This window comes from Bufo bufo, chromosome 11 (genome assembly GCF_905171765.1).
Source record: "Bufo bufo chromosome 11, aBufBuf1.1, whole genome shotgun sequence".
Taxonomy (NCBI): domain Eukaryota; kingdom Metazoa; phylum Chordata; class Amphibia; order Anura; family Bufonidae; genus Bufo; species Bufo bufo.
The window spans coordinates 67,535,274-67,551,036 of NC_053399.1; the positions used below are offsets into that span (position 1 = coordinate 67,535,274).

Consider the following 15,763-nt stretch of genomic DNA (forward strand, 5'->3'; position numbering starts at 1 on the left):
GGAACGACACAAGTATGTGTCGCTCCTCTAGCGTGGGCAGATTATTACTACATAACAGGCCTGATTAAATCTACCTGCGGCAGTGGAGCGACACAAGTATGTGTCGCTCCTCTAGCGTGGGCAGATTATTACTACATAACAGGCCTGATATAATCTACCTGTGACAGTGGAGCGACACAAGTATGTGTCGCTCCTCTAGCGTGGGCAGATTACTACATAACAGGCCTGATAAAATCTACCTGCGCCAGTGGAGCGACACAAGTATGTGTCGCTCTTCTAGCGTGGGCAGATTAAACCTCACTACATAACAGGCCTGATAAAATTTACCTGCGCCAGTGAAGCGACACAAGTATGTGTCGCTTCTCTCGTGGGAAGATTGAAAATGAGTATCTAAAAACATGCCTCACAGAATATAACATCGTCAGTGTAGCAACGCAATAATGTGTTTCTCCTCTATCGTGGGAAAAAAATATATTTAATAAAAATTTCAAGTACGTTGAAAAACAATATTTATTGAACCACAAATCCAATTGAAAACAAATACAACAAACTGTATAAACCACCAAATAAACAGAAATTAACGGTTATTTGAAAATTAATCTCAAAATGTTTATACAAATCGGTCCTGCCAGTCCACACTTCCTGCTTCTGAGCAAAAATAATCCGCAAAACAGTCTCTCATCCGTGAAACCGCAACACTTGACCGAGGTCCAAAACTTTCAATGCTTGGCATCTCGCTGTCCTCCGGTATCTGTTCCAAATTGAGTGGTTCTTTATTAAGGCGGTAGTTGTGTAACACAACAGCACAACAGCAGACTTTACAACCTCGTCCACCGATTCAACATTCATATGAATTGGTTTGGTAAAAATCCTCTATTTTGCGACCAAAATTCCAAATGTACATTCAACCATTCTTCGAGCCCTGGTCAAGCGGTAGTTGTATGTGCGTTTTTTAAAATCTAATCCGCGGCTTGAATACGGTTTCAGAAGATTTCCACACATGTGGAAGGCCTCATCACCAACCAATACAAATGGCATGGGTGGGGCATCAGTACCTGGCAGTGGTTGAGGCAGAGGGAAATCAAATTGTCTGTTATATAGACTACGGCCCATATAAGAATTTTTAAATACCATGGAATCGTTGGTGCGTCCATAGGCCCCTACGTCGATGGCATCTGCGATGGCCATTAGGATTATTGAAAAATATTTCTTGTAGTTGTAGAACTCTGATCCGGTTCCTTGGGGCTTGATTATTCTAATATGTTTCCCGTCTACCGCACCTATGCAGTTGGGAAACTGACAAATGTCCCAAAAATTTTCAGCAATTTCTGTCCAATGATGTCTAGTTGGATGTGGAATAAATTCATCATGAAGTTGATCCCAAAAAACACGGCATGTCTCCTTCACAATTATGGAAACAGTCGATATACCAAGGCAAAATTGAAAATGGAGTGAGCTGAAACTTTCTCCACTTGCAAGAAACCTAAAAAAAAATATATATATTTTGGTATCAGATTAAAAAAAAACATAATATACAAGGTATATCAATCAGACACAATTCTATGGGAACTTTTATCAATATTTTTCTTTGGACAAGATTTTAAATGTGGCCAATAAATTTCTTTGTAAATAAATAATGATAAAGGTTTCTTCTCCATGGTGACTGATATTGATCACAGTTCATTCTACATGGTTTGACCATTATATGGAATAAAACTTTAACATACAAGATGTAGAATTAAAAATAATAACGCTGAGCATCAATTGTGGCCAAAATTAGACACTTTGTACAGTGATCACATAAAAATGTAAAAAATTTTGGTTCAAAAACTTTTATAGTTTCACACTACCAAAGAGCAGCTTTAAAAAATTTAGACAGAAATTAATTGGTACTATATATAATAAGTATGTACTTTACCTTATGGTCAACAATAGGCGTTCTGCTGGGGAAGCACAGCGGCGGAAAGTGGTGTCTTGTCTTTGAATGTGAGGTGACACCTGTTGTAAAAGATCATCAAAACTTTCTACCGTCATCCGTAAGTAGTTAAAGAATTTTTCTGGATAATTCCTCAATTCGGGAAACAGAGTTTCAAAAACTCCCCTTCTTATTCTTGCAGAGGTTATTGGATGCACCCAATAGCGACGTTTTCTACGCCGTCTGGCTCGAAGACGTCTTCTACAGCGCAAAACAAGAATTAGAGCCTGAAATCCAAAACGAATATGGTCCGGCATCATCTTTGCAATCTGCAGAAGGAACTTCTGAGTGGTAAGTGACCTTCGGTTTTCTTTTATAGCCACTTGTAGTATTTGCTTAAACAGATTGCATCTTTTTATCTCAAAAATTTGAATACCGGATCCGTGTTTCCGTTTAAAAACTGAAGAAAACGGAACAGACGGATCCGCTATTACGACGGATCCGTCAAAAAGTGTCTACGGTATGCAACGGATTGACGGATGCGGCTTGAATTTCTGTCGACGGAACGACAGATCCGTTGCATGAAAAATGTCCGGTAATGTTGATTTTGACGGATCCGGCAGGCAATTCCGGCGACGGAACTGCTTGCCGGATCACTCTGCCGCAAGTGTGAAAGGAGCCTTACCAAACAATCCTGTTTTACCAATCAATCACACTTGTACAATCTCTCATTTACGCGCATCGCGCAAAGAGTACAACGTGTTCACCAATAAACAAGTTAGACTACAAAGAACAGTCCTCTTATTTGGAAGACTGGAATGGTTTATGCTGAATGTCACACTGCACACTGTGGGAACGTGTATGAAGACAGAACATTAGTAAATGTGCCCTTATGTGTGCGGAAAACTAACACGGCACATCACCCTGGACACACCGTCCCCACTGAGAAACATGGTAGTGGCAGAATCATGCTGTGGGGATGCATTACTTCAGCAGGGGCAGGGAGGAAGCTGGTCAGAGTTGATGCAATCCTGGAGGAAATCCTGGTAGATACAGTGCAATCCTGGAGGAAAACCTGGTAGAAGCTGTAAAATAGTTGAGACTGGGGTGGAGGATTACCTCCCAGAAGGACAACTACCCTAAACATACAGCCAGAGCTACAATGTAATGGTTTAGATCAAAGCATATTCATGTGTTAGAATGGCCCAGTCACAGTCCAGACCTAAATCCCATCGAGACTCTGTGGCAAGGCTTGAAAATTGCTATTCACAGATGCTCTCCATCCAATCTGACTGAGCTTGAGCTATTTTGGAAAGAAAAAGTGGCAAAAATTTTAGCTTCCAGATGTGCAAAGCTGGTAGTGACTTACCCCAAAAACTAGGTAATCCTACAAAGTATAAACTCAGAGGGGCTAAATAAAATTCACGCCACACTTCCAGATTTTTATTTATTAAAAATTAAAAAAAAACATGTATCAATTTCTTTTCACTTCACACATACTACTTTGTGTTGATCTGTGACATAAAAGCCCAATGGGCATGAAAACTTTTTCAAGGCACTGTAAGAGCCGCATGAATTTCTGTGCAGATTTCTGTGCGTTTCTGCACCATATCCGCACGAAAATCTGCAATTTCTAACAGTGTTTTTTTTGGTGCAGATTAGATGCAGTTTTGATGCAGATCACCGTTCCTTGGAAAAGTGTTAAAACTGCAAATTATGCTGTGGATGATCAAAACCACACAGCACGTCAATTACCACATAGAAAAAAATCTGTAAAGGGTACATGAGATTTGTGTAACCTCATACACTTTGCTGGTACTGTACTGCATTGCAAAACGCATTAATATGTTTTGCACTTGCGCGGAAAAATCATACATTTTCCTGCGACGCACCCGCATCTTATCAGGCCCAAATCCATGACGCCCGTGTGAAAGAGGCCTAAGGGTGCCTTTACACATGGCAGATTTTCTGTCTTGGTGTCATACACATTGATTTCTGCAGACCCCATTAGATGAATGGAACTGATTTTATGTTACATATGTTTATGCAAGAATCTGCCACGTGTAAAGGTACTCTTATTGTGACTGACATTTTATATGAATCTCTTCCTTGATGGCTTCACATGCATCACAATTAGGGCTCATGCACATGAACATATTTTTGGTCTGCATTTTTTGCGGATCGGATGTGGACCCATTGACTTCAATGGGGCCGCAAAAGATGCAGACAACACACTGTGTGGTGTCCGCATTTGAATTTCTTTTCTATCACAAAATTATATAATATGTTCTATACTTGGCCACATTACGGACAAGGATAGGACTGTTCTATTAGGGGCTGGCCATTCCGCAAAACATGAAATGCACACGGCCGGTAGCTGTGTTTTGCGGATCCATAATTTGCAGACCTCAAAACAGCCAATGGTTGTGTGCACGAGTCCTTATTAAGAGGGACACACCTTTTAATGGTTGTGGCACATGTGGCAAACTCGGCACAAACCCAGCAAAAAATTAATACATTTTTTGAGCAAGCCCCCCTTGCACAAAATTTTGTAACATTTTGATGCCAAAAAAAATATGGAAGGAAATATAAAAAAAAGTCCCCATCTAATTTCACTGAAATGCTGCAGATTTAATGCCATGGATTTTTGTGCAGCAACTAGAGATGAGTGACCTTCAAGTTTTGAAGTTTCAGTTTGGGTATATGCTGAATTGCGTTATGGATTCCGTTACCATGGACCATAACGCAATTCCATGAAGAATGCATAACGGAACGCCTTTAGAGGCATTATATCATAATAGAAGTCTATGGCCAGCATAACGGACCTGTCCAATTTATGTTATGCAGGAGAGGTAACGGAATCCATAACGCAATTCAGCATATACCCAAACTCGAACTTCAAAACTTGAAGTTCGCTTGTTCCTAGCAGCAACTCCACTGCAACAAATCTATCCATGTGCTGCATAAAGAAGACCTCAGTGTAAGGGTACTTTCACACCAGCGGCAGGGGACTCCGGTAGGCTGTTCCGGTGGGTGTCGGATGGGTCCTGCCGCTAGTTCACGTGTGCCCCCGGAATGCTGCTCCGTCCCTATTGACTATAATGGGAGTGGGGGCGGAGTTCCGGCGGCAGCACAGCTGCACACGCCTAGAGGCAGCCGGACTAAGGCCCCTTTCACACGGGCGAGTATTCCGAGCGGATGCGATGCGTGAGTTGAACGCATTGCACCCGCACTGAATACCGACCCATTCATAATTATGGGGCTGTTCACATGAGCGCTGATTTTTACGCATCACTTGTGCGTTGCGTGAAAATCGCAGCATGCTCTATATTCTGCGTTTTTCACGTAACGCAGGCCCCATAGAAATGAATGGGGTTGCGTGAAAATCGCAAGCATCCGCAAGCAAGTGCGGATGCGGTGCGATTTTCACACACGGTTGCTAGGAGACCCGATCATTATAATTTTCCCTTATAACATGGTTATAAGGGAAAATAATAGCATTCTGAATACAGAATGCATAGTAGAATAGGGCTGGAGGGGTTAAAAAAAAATTAAAAATAATTTAACTCACCTTAATCCACTTGATCGCGCAGTCGGCATCTCCTTCTGTCTTCATCTTAGCTGTGTGCAGCAACAGGACCTGTGGTGACGTCACTTCGGTCATCACATGATCCATCACCATAGTAAAAGATCATGTGATGGATCATGTGATGACCGAAGTGACGTCACCACAGGTCCTGTTGCTGCACAGAGCTAAGATGAAGACAGAAGGTGATGTCGACTGCGCGATCAAGTGGATTAAGGTGAGTTAAATTTTTTTATTTTTTTTAACCCCTCCAGCGCTATTTTACTATGAATTCTGTATTCAGAATGCTATTATTTTTCCCTTATAACCATGTTATAAGGGAAAGTAATACAATCTACAGAACAAACATGCGTGATTTTTCTCATGTGAGTGCAAAACGCATTACAATGTTTTGCACTCGCGCTGAAAAATCGTGCGTGTTCCCGCAACGCCCGTGTGAAAGAGGCCTAAAAGTACTGCATGCAGCGGCAGTCCGGGGGCACACGTGAGCTAGCGGCAGGGCCGATCTGACAGGCCGTTCACCCGCCAGAACAGCCTGCCGGACTCCCCTGCCGCTAGTGTGATAATAGCCTTAATTGACAAATATTCAACGTGTCCATTTATGATGTGGATCTCTACAATGGCTTTCATCCTTTCCAATGAAGAGTGTAAAATCCACAGCCATTTCTGAGGCAAAAACTGCATGAAATACAGGCATTTTTGCTTGGGTTTTTGATACGGAAATGCAGCAAACACTACTGCAGAAATGTGCCCTATACAATATGGAAAATATGGATGATGTTTGTGTTGCATCCGATTTTTTTATGCGGACTTTATGCGGTCCATATTTTCCAGGCAATGTATAGGGCATGTTTTATATTTTTTTGTGAAATGTACTGGATGATCCGATTGCTTTCTGAATCAGTCCGTTTGTTACGCTAAAAGACATAACATTACTTGGCCGGAAATTGCGGACCATGGGCACATTGAAGCCAATGGGTTTGCAAAAAATGCAGGCCCAACACAGACATTATCCACAATTTTCAGATGGCAAAATAAATTTGGTTGTCTGCATGAGGCCTTATTCTGCTCCATTAAAATTGAAGCAAACGGACTTTGTGCAGGCAGGACTTTGACAGGACTTTTTTCTTCTCTATTATTAAAGGGCTTCTGTCACCCCCCAAAAGTCATATATATATTTTTTTAGGCTAATTAAAATCCTTATACTACGATTTTTCAATATATAGTGCTCTTACCCTTTTCTGTTGGCTAGTTTCTTTAAAAACCACACTTTTATAATATGTAAATTACCTCTCTTCCAGCAAGTAGGGCGGTTACTTGCTGGTAGCCGCCGCATCCTCCTTTCAAAAAAACGCCCCCTCCTCCTGCTGATTGACAGGGCCAGCGAGTGCTCTCCTCCTCCGGCTGGCCCTGTCTGCAATTCAGATCCCGCGCCTGCACCTCATTCGGCGCAGGCGCTCTGAGAGAAGGACGTTCGCTTCCACAATGCGCCTGCGCCGATGACGTCTTCTCTTTCGGGTTTAGAGGTGACGTCATCGGCGCAGGCGCACTGAGGAAGTGCTGAGGAAGCGAGAGTCCTTCTCTCAGAGCGCCTGCGCCGAATGAGGTGCAGGCGCGGGATCTGAATTGCAGACAGGGCCAGCCGGAGGAGGAGAGCACTCGCTGGCCCTGTCAATCAGCAGGAGGAGGGGGCGTTTTTTTTTTAAAGGAGGATGCCGCGGCTACCAGCAAGTAACCGCCCTACTTGCTGGTAGAGAGGTAATTTACATATTATAAAAGTGTGTTTTTTAAAGAAACTAGCCAACAGAAAAGGGTAAGAGCACTATATATTGAAAAATCGCAGTATAAGGATTTTAATTAGCCTAAAAATAAATATGACATTTGGGGGGTGACAGAAGCCCTTTAAGGAATGCTGGGAGGGAGGTCCCAAAGATGTGAAGGTAGTACTTTACATAAACCATAACTCTACGCCATACAGCCAGTGTCATGGGTATGATTTGCAGTAGTGGAGGTTTTCTAATACCTCTTCCCCTGGGCTGGTGGCAGTGAAGAATGAGTAGAGGGAACGCCCATTTTCTTGCTGAGTGGCTGCGGGTCGCGCCCTTCTTCTCCTGTACCTGTTCAGTGACTTTTTAGCAGACGACGCCCTCGTCTCACCCAGGCTTCCTTCCCCTCTCCCTGGTTCGGTCTACTCTCAGCAAGCGGCCTTCTTGGAGAAGGCGGACGATGTTTCAAGCAGCGGTGGTGAGACTACCTGGCCGGATGCTGCCAGCCCTGGCCGCCGCATTCCTGTGGAAGAAAGACAAGCAGCAGAGAGAGAGACCGAGGTCCAGAAGCTGCAGGGTAACGTAACCAGCAGCTTTCACTTTCACTTTACTGGATTTCATTAATTCTGGGCGATCTCTGATATTGTGCAGCCATTGTTTCTGAAGGTGACTGTTCTGTGGCATGCCTCCCAACTTCCAAGTGTCCCTCATTTGGAGGGACAGTCCCTCTTTTTGACCCAAGTCCCTCTTTGATCGTTAAATGTCCCTTCTTTTTTTTTGTCATCTAAATGTTTCGTCACATAAACTTATTTAACCTCTTCAGCAGTGTTGCTGTACATACACAATGAAAGTACAGGCCTTACAAACGGTGCCCACTCGGGCTCAACAGCAGACCCCTAGTGCTCATGTCTGGGATCGTCCATAACGCCAATCGCAGATATTTCACCCCTGAGAGCAGAGAAGCCAGAAACACTGTGCTCCAGGACCAACTTTACCAACAGGGCGAACATCAAAAAAGACCCCCCCCCCCCTTCCTTTAAAGGGGTTGTCTCCCCTACATTAAACACCCTTAATGACCAGGCCACTTTTTACACTTCTGACCTACACTTTTTTCACCGTTTATTGCTCAGTCATGTAACTTACCACCCAAATGAATTGTACCTCCTTTTCTTCTCACTAATAGAGCTTTCATTTGGTGGTATTTCATTGCTGCTGACATTTTTACTTTTTTTTTTGTTATTAATCGAAATTTAACGATTTTTTTGCAAAAAAATGACATTTTTCACTTTCAGTTGTAAAATTTTGCAAAAAAACGACATCCATATATAAATTTTTCTCTAAATTTATTGTTCTACATGCCTTTGATAAAAAAAAATGTTTGGGTAAAAAAAAAAAATGGTTTGGGTAAAAGTTATAGCGTTTACAAACTATGGTACAAAAATGTGAATTTCCGCTTTTTGAAGCAGCTCTGACTTTCTGAGCACCTGTCATGTTTCCTGAGGTTCTACAATGCCCAGACAGTACAAACACCCCACAAATGACCCCATTTCGGAAAGTAGACACCCTAAGGCAGTGATGGCGAACCTATGGCACGGGTGCAAGAGGCGGCACTCAGAGCCCTCTCTGTGGGCACCCACACCCTGGAAAAAGTCTATGGTGTACCAATATGCCTTAGACTTTTCCTGCCATTCAGCAGCGCAGGGAGCACTATGAACAGCACAGGCAGCGCACTGAATGTAGGCAAGCTATTGTAAATAAATGATAAAGTACATGGAAGATATTCTATATTGGACTGTAGTATTCAGGTAAATTGCTGTGTTGGCACTTTGCGATAAATAAGTGGGTTTATGTTGCAGTTTGGGCACTCGGTCTGTAAAAGGTTCACCATCACTGCCCTAAGGTATTCGCTGATGGGCATAGTGAGTTCATAGAACTTTTTATTTTTTGTCACAAGTTAGCGGAAAATGATGATTTTTTATTTTTTTTTCCTTACAAAGTCTCATATTCCACTAACTTGTGACAAAAAATAAAAACTTCCATGAACTCACTATGCCCATCACGAAATACCTTGGGGTGTCTTCTTTCCAAAATGGGGTCACTTTTGGGGTAGTTATACTGCCCTGGCATTCTAGGGGCCCAAATGTGTGGTAAGGAGTTTGAAATCAAATTCTGTAAAAAATGGCCAGTGAAATCCGAAAGGTGCTCTTTGGAATGTGGGCCCCTTTGCCCACCTAGGCTGCAAAAAAGTGTCACACATCTGGTATCTTCGTATTCGGGAGAAGTTGGGGAATGTGTTTTGGGGTGTCATTTTACATATACCCATGCTGGGTGAGATAAATATATTGGTCAAATGCCAACTTTGTATAAAAAAATGGGAAAAGTTGTCTTTTGCCAAGATATTTCTCTCACCCAGCATGGGTATATGTAAAATGACACCCCAAAACACATTGCCCAACTTCTCCTGAGTACGACAATATCACATGTGTGACACTTTTTTGCAGCCTAGGTGGGCAAAGGGGCCCACATTCCAAAGAGGACCTTTAGGATTTCACCGGCCATTTTTTACAGATTTTGATTTCAAACTACTTACCACACATTAGGGCCCCTAAATTGCCAGGGCAGTATAACTACCCCACAAGTGACCCCATTTTGGAAAGAAGACACCCCAAGGTATTCCGTGAGGGGCATTGCGAGTTCCTAGAATTTTTTTATTTTTTTGTCACAAGTTAGCGGAAAATGATGATCTTTTCTTTTTTTTTTCTTACAAAGTCTCATATTCCGCTAACTTGTGACAAAAAATAAAAACTTCCATGAACTCACTATGCCCATCACAAAATACCTTGGGGTGTCTTCTTTCCAAAATGGGGTCACTTGTGGGGTAGTTATACTGCCCTGGCATTTTAGGGGCCCGAATGCGTGAGAAGAAGTCTGGAATCAAAATCTGTAAAAAATGCCCGGTGAAATCCGAAAGGTGCTCTTTGGAATGTGGGCCCCTTTGCCCACCTAGGCTGCAAAAAAGTGTCACACATGTGGTATTGCCGTACTCAGGAGAAGTTGGGCAATGTGTTTTGGGGTGTCTTTTTACATATACCCATGCTGGGTGAGAGAAATATCTTGGCAAACGACAACTTTTCCCATTTTTTTATACAAAGTTGGCATTTGACCGAGATATTTATCTCACCCAGCATGGGTATATGTAAAATGACACCCCAAAACACATTGCCCAACTTCTCCTGAGTACGGCAATACCACATGTGTGACACTTTTTTGCAGCCTAGATGCGCAAAGGGGCCCAAATTCCTTTTAGGAGGGCATTTTTAGACATTTGGATCCCAGACTTCTTCTGACGCTTTAGGGCCCCTAAAATGCCAGGGCAGTATAAATACCCCACATGTGACCCCATTTTGGAAAGAAGACACCCCAAGGTATTCAATGAGGGGCATGGCGAGTTCATAGAATTGTATTTTTTTTGCCACAAGTTAGCGGAAATTTTATTTTTTTTCTCACAAAGTCTCCCTTTCCGCTAACTTGGGACAAAAATTTCTATCTTTCATGGACTCAATATGCCCCTCAGCGAATACCTTGGGGTGTCTTCTTTCCAAAATGGGGTCATTTGTGGGGTGTTTGTACTGCCCTGGCATTTGAGGGTCTCCGCAATCATTACATGTATGCCCAGCATTAGGAGTTTCTGCTATTCTCCTTATATTGAGCATACGGGTATATGGGCTGAAAGAAAAAATGAACGGCACAGATTTCTTCATTCGCATCGATCAATGTGGATGAAAAAATCTCTGCCAAAAAAAAAAAAGGAGGGGAAAGGCGTCTGCCAGGACATAGGAGCTCCGCCCAACATCCATACCCACTTAGCTCGTATGCCCTGGCAAACCAGATTTCTCCATTCACATCAATCGATGTGGATGAATAAATCATTGCCGGGATTTTTTTTTTTATATATACAAAGTGTTTGCCAAAGTATATGAACACCGCCGCCTCCTCAGCTCATATGCCTCGGCAAACGTATCTTTTACTGCAGAGGAGAAATCTCGCCTTGCAGCGCCGCATACACCGACTTTTGTGTAATCTGACAGCAGCGCAATGCTTCTGTCAGAATGCACATCAGTGCTGCAGCTGGTTCATCGGTTGGTCCACCTGGAAGGTAAAAAAAAAAAGAAAAAAACAGGCCGCAACGCAATAAATTTATTAACTTTATAATAAAATTTGAACGGAACATATAAACTTTATTTAACTTTTTTGCTTACCGGTGATTTTTTATTTTTATTTTTTTACCTTTTATAGGACAAACCTCTCCGTCCCCATGGGACAATGTGCAAAGCGCAAATCGCCCAAAGATGTGGCGAAGTACATTATGCACTTTATCCCAGGTGAAAGGAGAGGTTTGCAGTAGCTGTGAGTGTAAGGGCCCTAATAGCCCTGTGTGCCTGTCCTGTGAGATGCAATCCCTATTAGAGTTGTTGCGATACCAAATTTTTGATTCGGTTTCGATACCATGAAAAAGTATTGCGATACTCGATACCATTCGATACCACGCGAAAAAAATAAACAAAAAAAGCCACGTGCATTCCTCATTTTTAAAAATGGCGAATCGCGCAGTTTTTATTTTATTTTTTCTGTTCCGGCATTCACCACCTAGATTTTTTTTTTATATTTTAATAGTTTGGACTTTTCTGACGTGGCGATGTAATATGTTTATTTATATATTTTATATGTGAAATTGGGAAAAGGGGGGTGATTTATACTTCATATTTTAGTGTTTTGTTTTTTTTTCACTTTTTATTTAATAACTATTTCCCCCCTTAGGGGCTAGAACCTGGGATCTTTCATCCCTTTTCCTATTCACCCTGATAGATCTCTATCAGGGTGAATAGGACTCCACACTGTCCCTGCTGCTCTGTGCTTTGTGCACACAGCATCAGGGATGTTACCATGGCAACCAGGTCTTCTGTAGCGTCCTGGCTGCCATGGTAACCGATCGGAGCCCCAGGCTTACACAGCTGGGGCTCCGATCAGAAGCTGCCACTGCACCACCAATGAGGGGGAGTGGAGAGGTCCCTGTGGCCACTGCCACCAATGATTTTAATACTGGAGGGTTGAGAGGGGCCGGCGCACTGTGCCACCAATGATTTTAATGGGATGGGGGGATTGAGGGGGGGGCACACTGCACCACCAATGATTTTACCCCTTTATACAGGAGGCGGGTACTAGCAGATCAGCGGCAGTTAACTGCCGCTGATCGCAGCTCCCTGTCAGGGGCAGGGTGCCGGCAATGCGATTCTGCTGCCGGCACCCGCCTCCTGTATGTGTTAAAGACTGACTACTGTATATGAGTCCAGACTTTCACTATTAGGCCACACAGAGCGGCGCCCAGCGATGTCTCAGCACTCACCATTTAGTCCTGGGCGCCGCTCCGTTCGCCCGCAGTGCCCCATTACTGTCTCCTCTCCTGCTCCACATGCTGCTGATTACTATCGGAGCGATGGGAGGAGACATCAGCTTCACTAGTGGGCGTTCCTTCTCCCTGGCTGTAGCGCTGTCCAATCGCAGCGCAGGGAAAAGGAACGCCCACTAGTGAAGCTGATGTCTCCTCCCATCGCTCCGATAGTAATCCTATCATTGGTGGCGCAGTGCGCCCGCCCCTCCTCCGCCCCTCTCTTCTCATTGCCGCCCCTCCTCCACCCCCTCTCTTCTCATTGCCGCCCCTCCTCCGCCCCTCTCTTCTCATTGGTGGCAGCGGCAGCAGCACAGGGGGAGGGAGGACAGCTTCCTTCTCCCCGTGCTGCTGAGAGAGAACATGAGCGCGCCGATAGCAGCGCGCTCATGTTCAGAGATACTAGACTGCGCAGAAGCGCAGCCCAGTATCGAAAAAACGGAAATCCCGGTATCGTATCGATACCGGGACAAAAGTATCGATTGGGTATCGAAATTTCGATACCCGCAACAACCCTAATCCCTATACTAAGTGTACCTGTGTGTGGTACTTCCGGAAACACTCCCCTAAGCATAGGGCAGGGTGGTCAGGGCAGTCAGGACAGAAATAGCGGGTGTCACGCCTTATTCCACTCCTGCTACAGACACAACATCTTTTTCGGGGTGACGGTTGGGTTGAAGTACCAGCAACGACATTGGGGAAATGTCGCTCGTGTAGACGGCTCACTACACTGGTGGATGGGGCCACGGAACCTTCTGGATACAGGAGGTTCTTGATGATCTCTTCCTGAAATTTGAGGAAGGATCCTGTTCTCCCAGCCTTATTGTAGAGAACAAAACTATTATAGGCAACCAATTGAATCAAATATACAGACACCTTCTTATACCAGCGTCTGGTGTGTCGGGAAACTAAATAAGTAGCCAACATCTGGTCATTGAAGTCCACCCCTCCCATGAGCGCATTATAGTCGTGGACTGAGAGGGGCTTTTCAATGACACGGGTTGCCCGTTCTATTTGTATTGTCGTGTCTGTGTGAATGGAGGAGAACATGTAAACGTCACGCTTGTCTCTCCATTTCACCGCAAGCAGTTCTTCGTTACACAAGGCAGCCCTCTCCCCCTTGCAAGACGGGTGGTAACGAGCCGTTGGGGGAAGCCCCGGCGACGAGGTCGCACGGTGCCACAGCAGCCAATCTGTTCTAGGAACAAATTCCTGAAGAGAGGCACACTTGTGTAAAAATTGTCCACATAAAGATGGTACCCCTTGCCAAATAAGGGTGACACCAAGTCCCAGACTGTCTTCCCACTGCTCCCCAGGTAGTCAGGGCAACCGACCGGCTCCAGGGTCTGATCTTTTCCCTCATAGATCCGAAATTTGTGGGTATAGCCTGTGGCCCTTTCACAGAGCTTATACAATTTGACCCCATACCGGGCGCGCTTGCTTGGGATGTATTGTTTGAAGCCAAGGCGCCCGGTAAAATGTATAAGGGACTCGTCTATGCAGATGTTTTGCTCAGGGGTATACAAATAAACCAGAAATTTGCAGAAGTCGTCTATGAGGGGCCGAATTTTGTGGAGCCGGTCAAAAGCTGGGTGGCCTCTGGGACGGGAGGTGGTGGTGTCGCTAAAGTGCAGGAAACGCAGGATGGTCTCAAAACGTGTCCTGGACATAGCAGCAGAGAACATGGGCATGTAATGAATCGGGTTCGTGGACCAATATGACCGCAATTCATGCTTTTTGGTTAGACCCATGTTCAGGAGAAGGCTCAGAAAAATTTTAATTTCGGAAACTTGGACTGGTTTCCACCGGAAAGGCTGGGCATAAAAGCTTCCCGGGTTGGCGGCTATAAATTGAGTGGCATACCGATTTGTTTCTGCCACGACTAAGTCCAAGAACTCCGCAGTCAAGAACAGCTCAAAAAATCCCAGGGCCGAACCGATCTGAGCTGTCTCAACCCGAACTCCAGACTGGGCGGTGAAAGGGGGAACTACAGGTGCGGCTGAAGTTGGTGACTGCCAATCAGGGTTTGCCAGCACCTCAGGGACTCTAGGGGCTCTACGGGCCTGTCTGTGCGGTGGCTGAGACAGGGTAACTAATACTATTGCACGTGCCACCGTACCAGCTTCAACTGCCCTTCTGGTGCTCGCCACTTCACCATGTTGTACGGCAGTGCTGGTACTAGGTCCAGGATGGGCTGCGTTGCTGGTGTATGCCTCACCACGTAATCCGACAGCGCCAGCCCCACTCTGCTGCCCTTGAAACGGATCCTGCACAACCTGTGGTCTAGTGACACGGGGCAGGGTACGCCTGGTGCTATCAGGGACCTCAACCTCCTCGTCCGAACTTTGGGTCAGACTGCCACTGCTCTCTACAGGTTCATATTCTGACCCGCTAGATTCGTCAGATGAGGGTTCCCATTCCTCATCCGACTGGGTCAGAAGCCTGTAGGCCTCTTCAGAAGAATACCCCCTGTTTGACATTTTTACTACTAAATTTAGGGGTATTCCCTGAGACTACCCAAGAAAAAAAGCAAGCCTGTCTTACAAATGGGAGGCTAGCGGAAGTACCGGAGGCCGCTGCGATTGATAAAAAACATCAAAACTGATTTTTTTATCGCCGCAGCGCTTGTAAAGTGATTGTGCAGTGATAAAAATTATATATTTTTTTTGTCACTGCGGCGGGGCGGGCGTGGATGAACGCACGTGTGGGCGACCGATCAGGCCTGATCGGGTAAACACTGCTTTTTGGGTGGAAGGCGAACTAAGGTGACACTAATACAATTATAGATCTGACTGTGATCAGTTCTGATCACTTACAGATACTATAAAAGTACAAATGCTGATTAACGATACGCTAATCAGCGAATTAGAGACTGCGGTGCGGTGGGCTGGGCGCTAACCGACGCTAACTACCTAACCAAGGGGCCTAAACTATCCCTAAAACCTAACAGCCAATACTAGTGAAAAAAAAATTTCACTAGATGATTGACAGGGGCGAGCAAGGGGTGATCAAGGGGTTAATTGGGGTGATGGGGGGGGGGGGGATCTGGG

At 44.7% G+C, this 15,763-nt stretch overlaps 1 protein-coding gene across 3 annotated transcripts in view; it reads left to right on the forward strand.

Moving 5' to 3' along the window:
* Positions 1 to 7,653: 7,653 nt before the first annotated feature.
* PLA2G4F (phospholipase A2 group IVF) overlaps positions 7,654 to 15,763 on the forward strand; it is a 490,195-nt gene continuing 482,085 nt past the window's right edge. For all 3 annotated transcript variants that reach the window (XM_040410952.1, XM_040410953.1, XM_040410954.1), the window contains exon 1: positions 7,654 to 7,844. In XM_040410952.1, the coding sequence (XP_040266886.1) occupies positions 7,728 to 7,844 (117 nt within the window). In that variant the 5' untranslated portion in view covers positions 7,654 to 7,727. The remainder of the gene's footprint in view (positions 7,845 to 15,763) is intronic.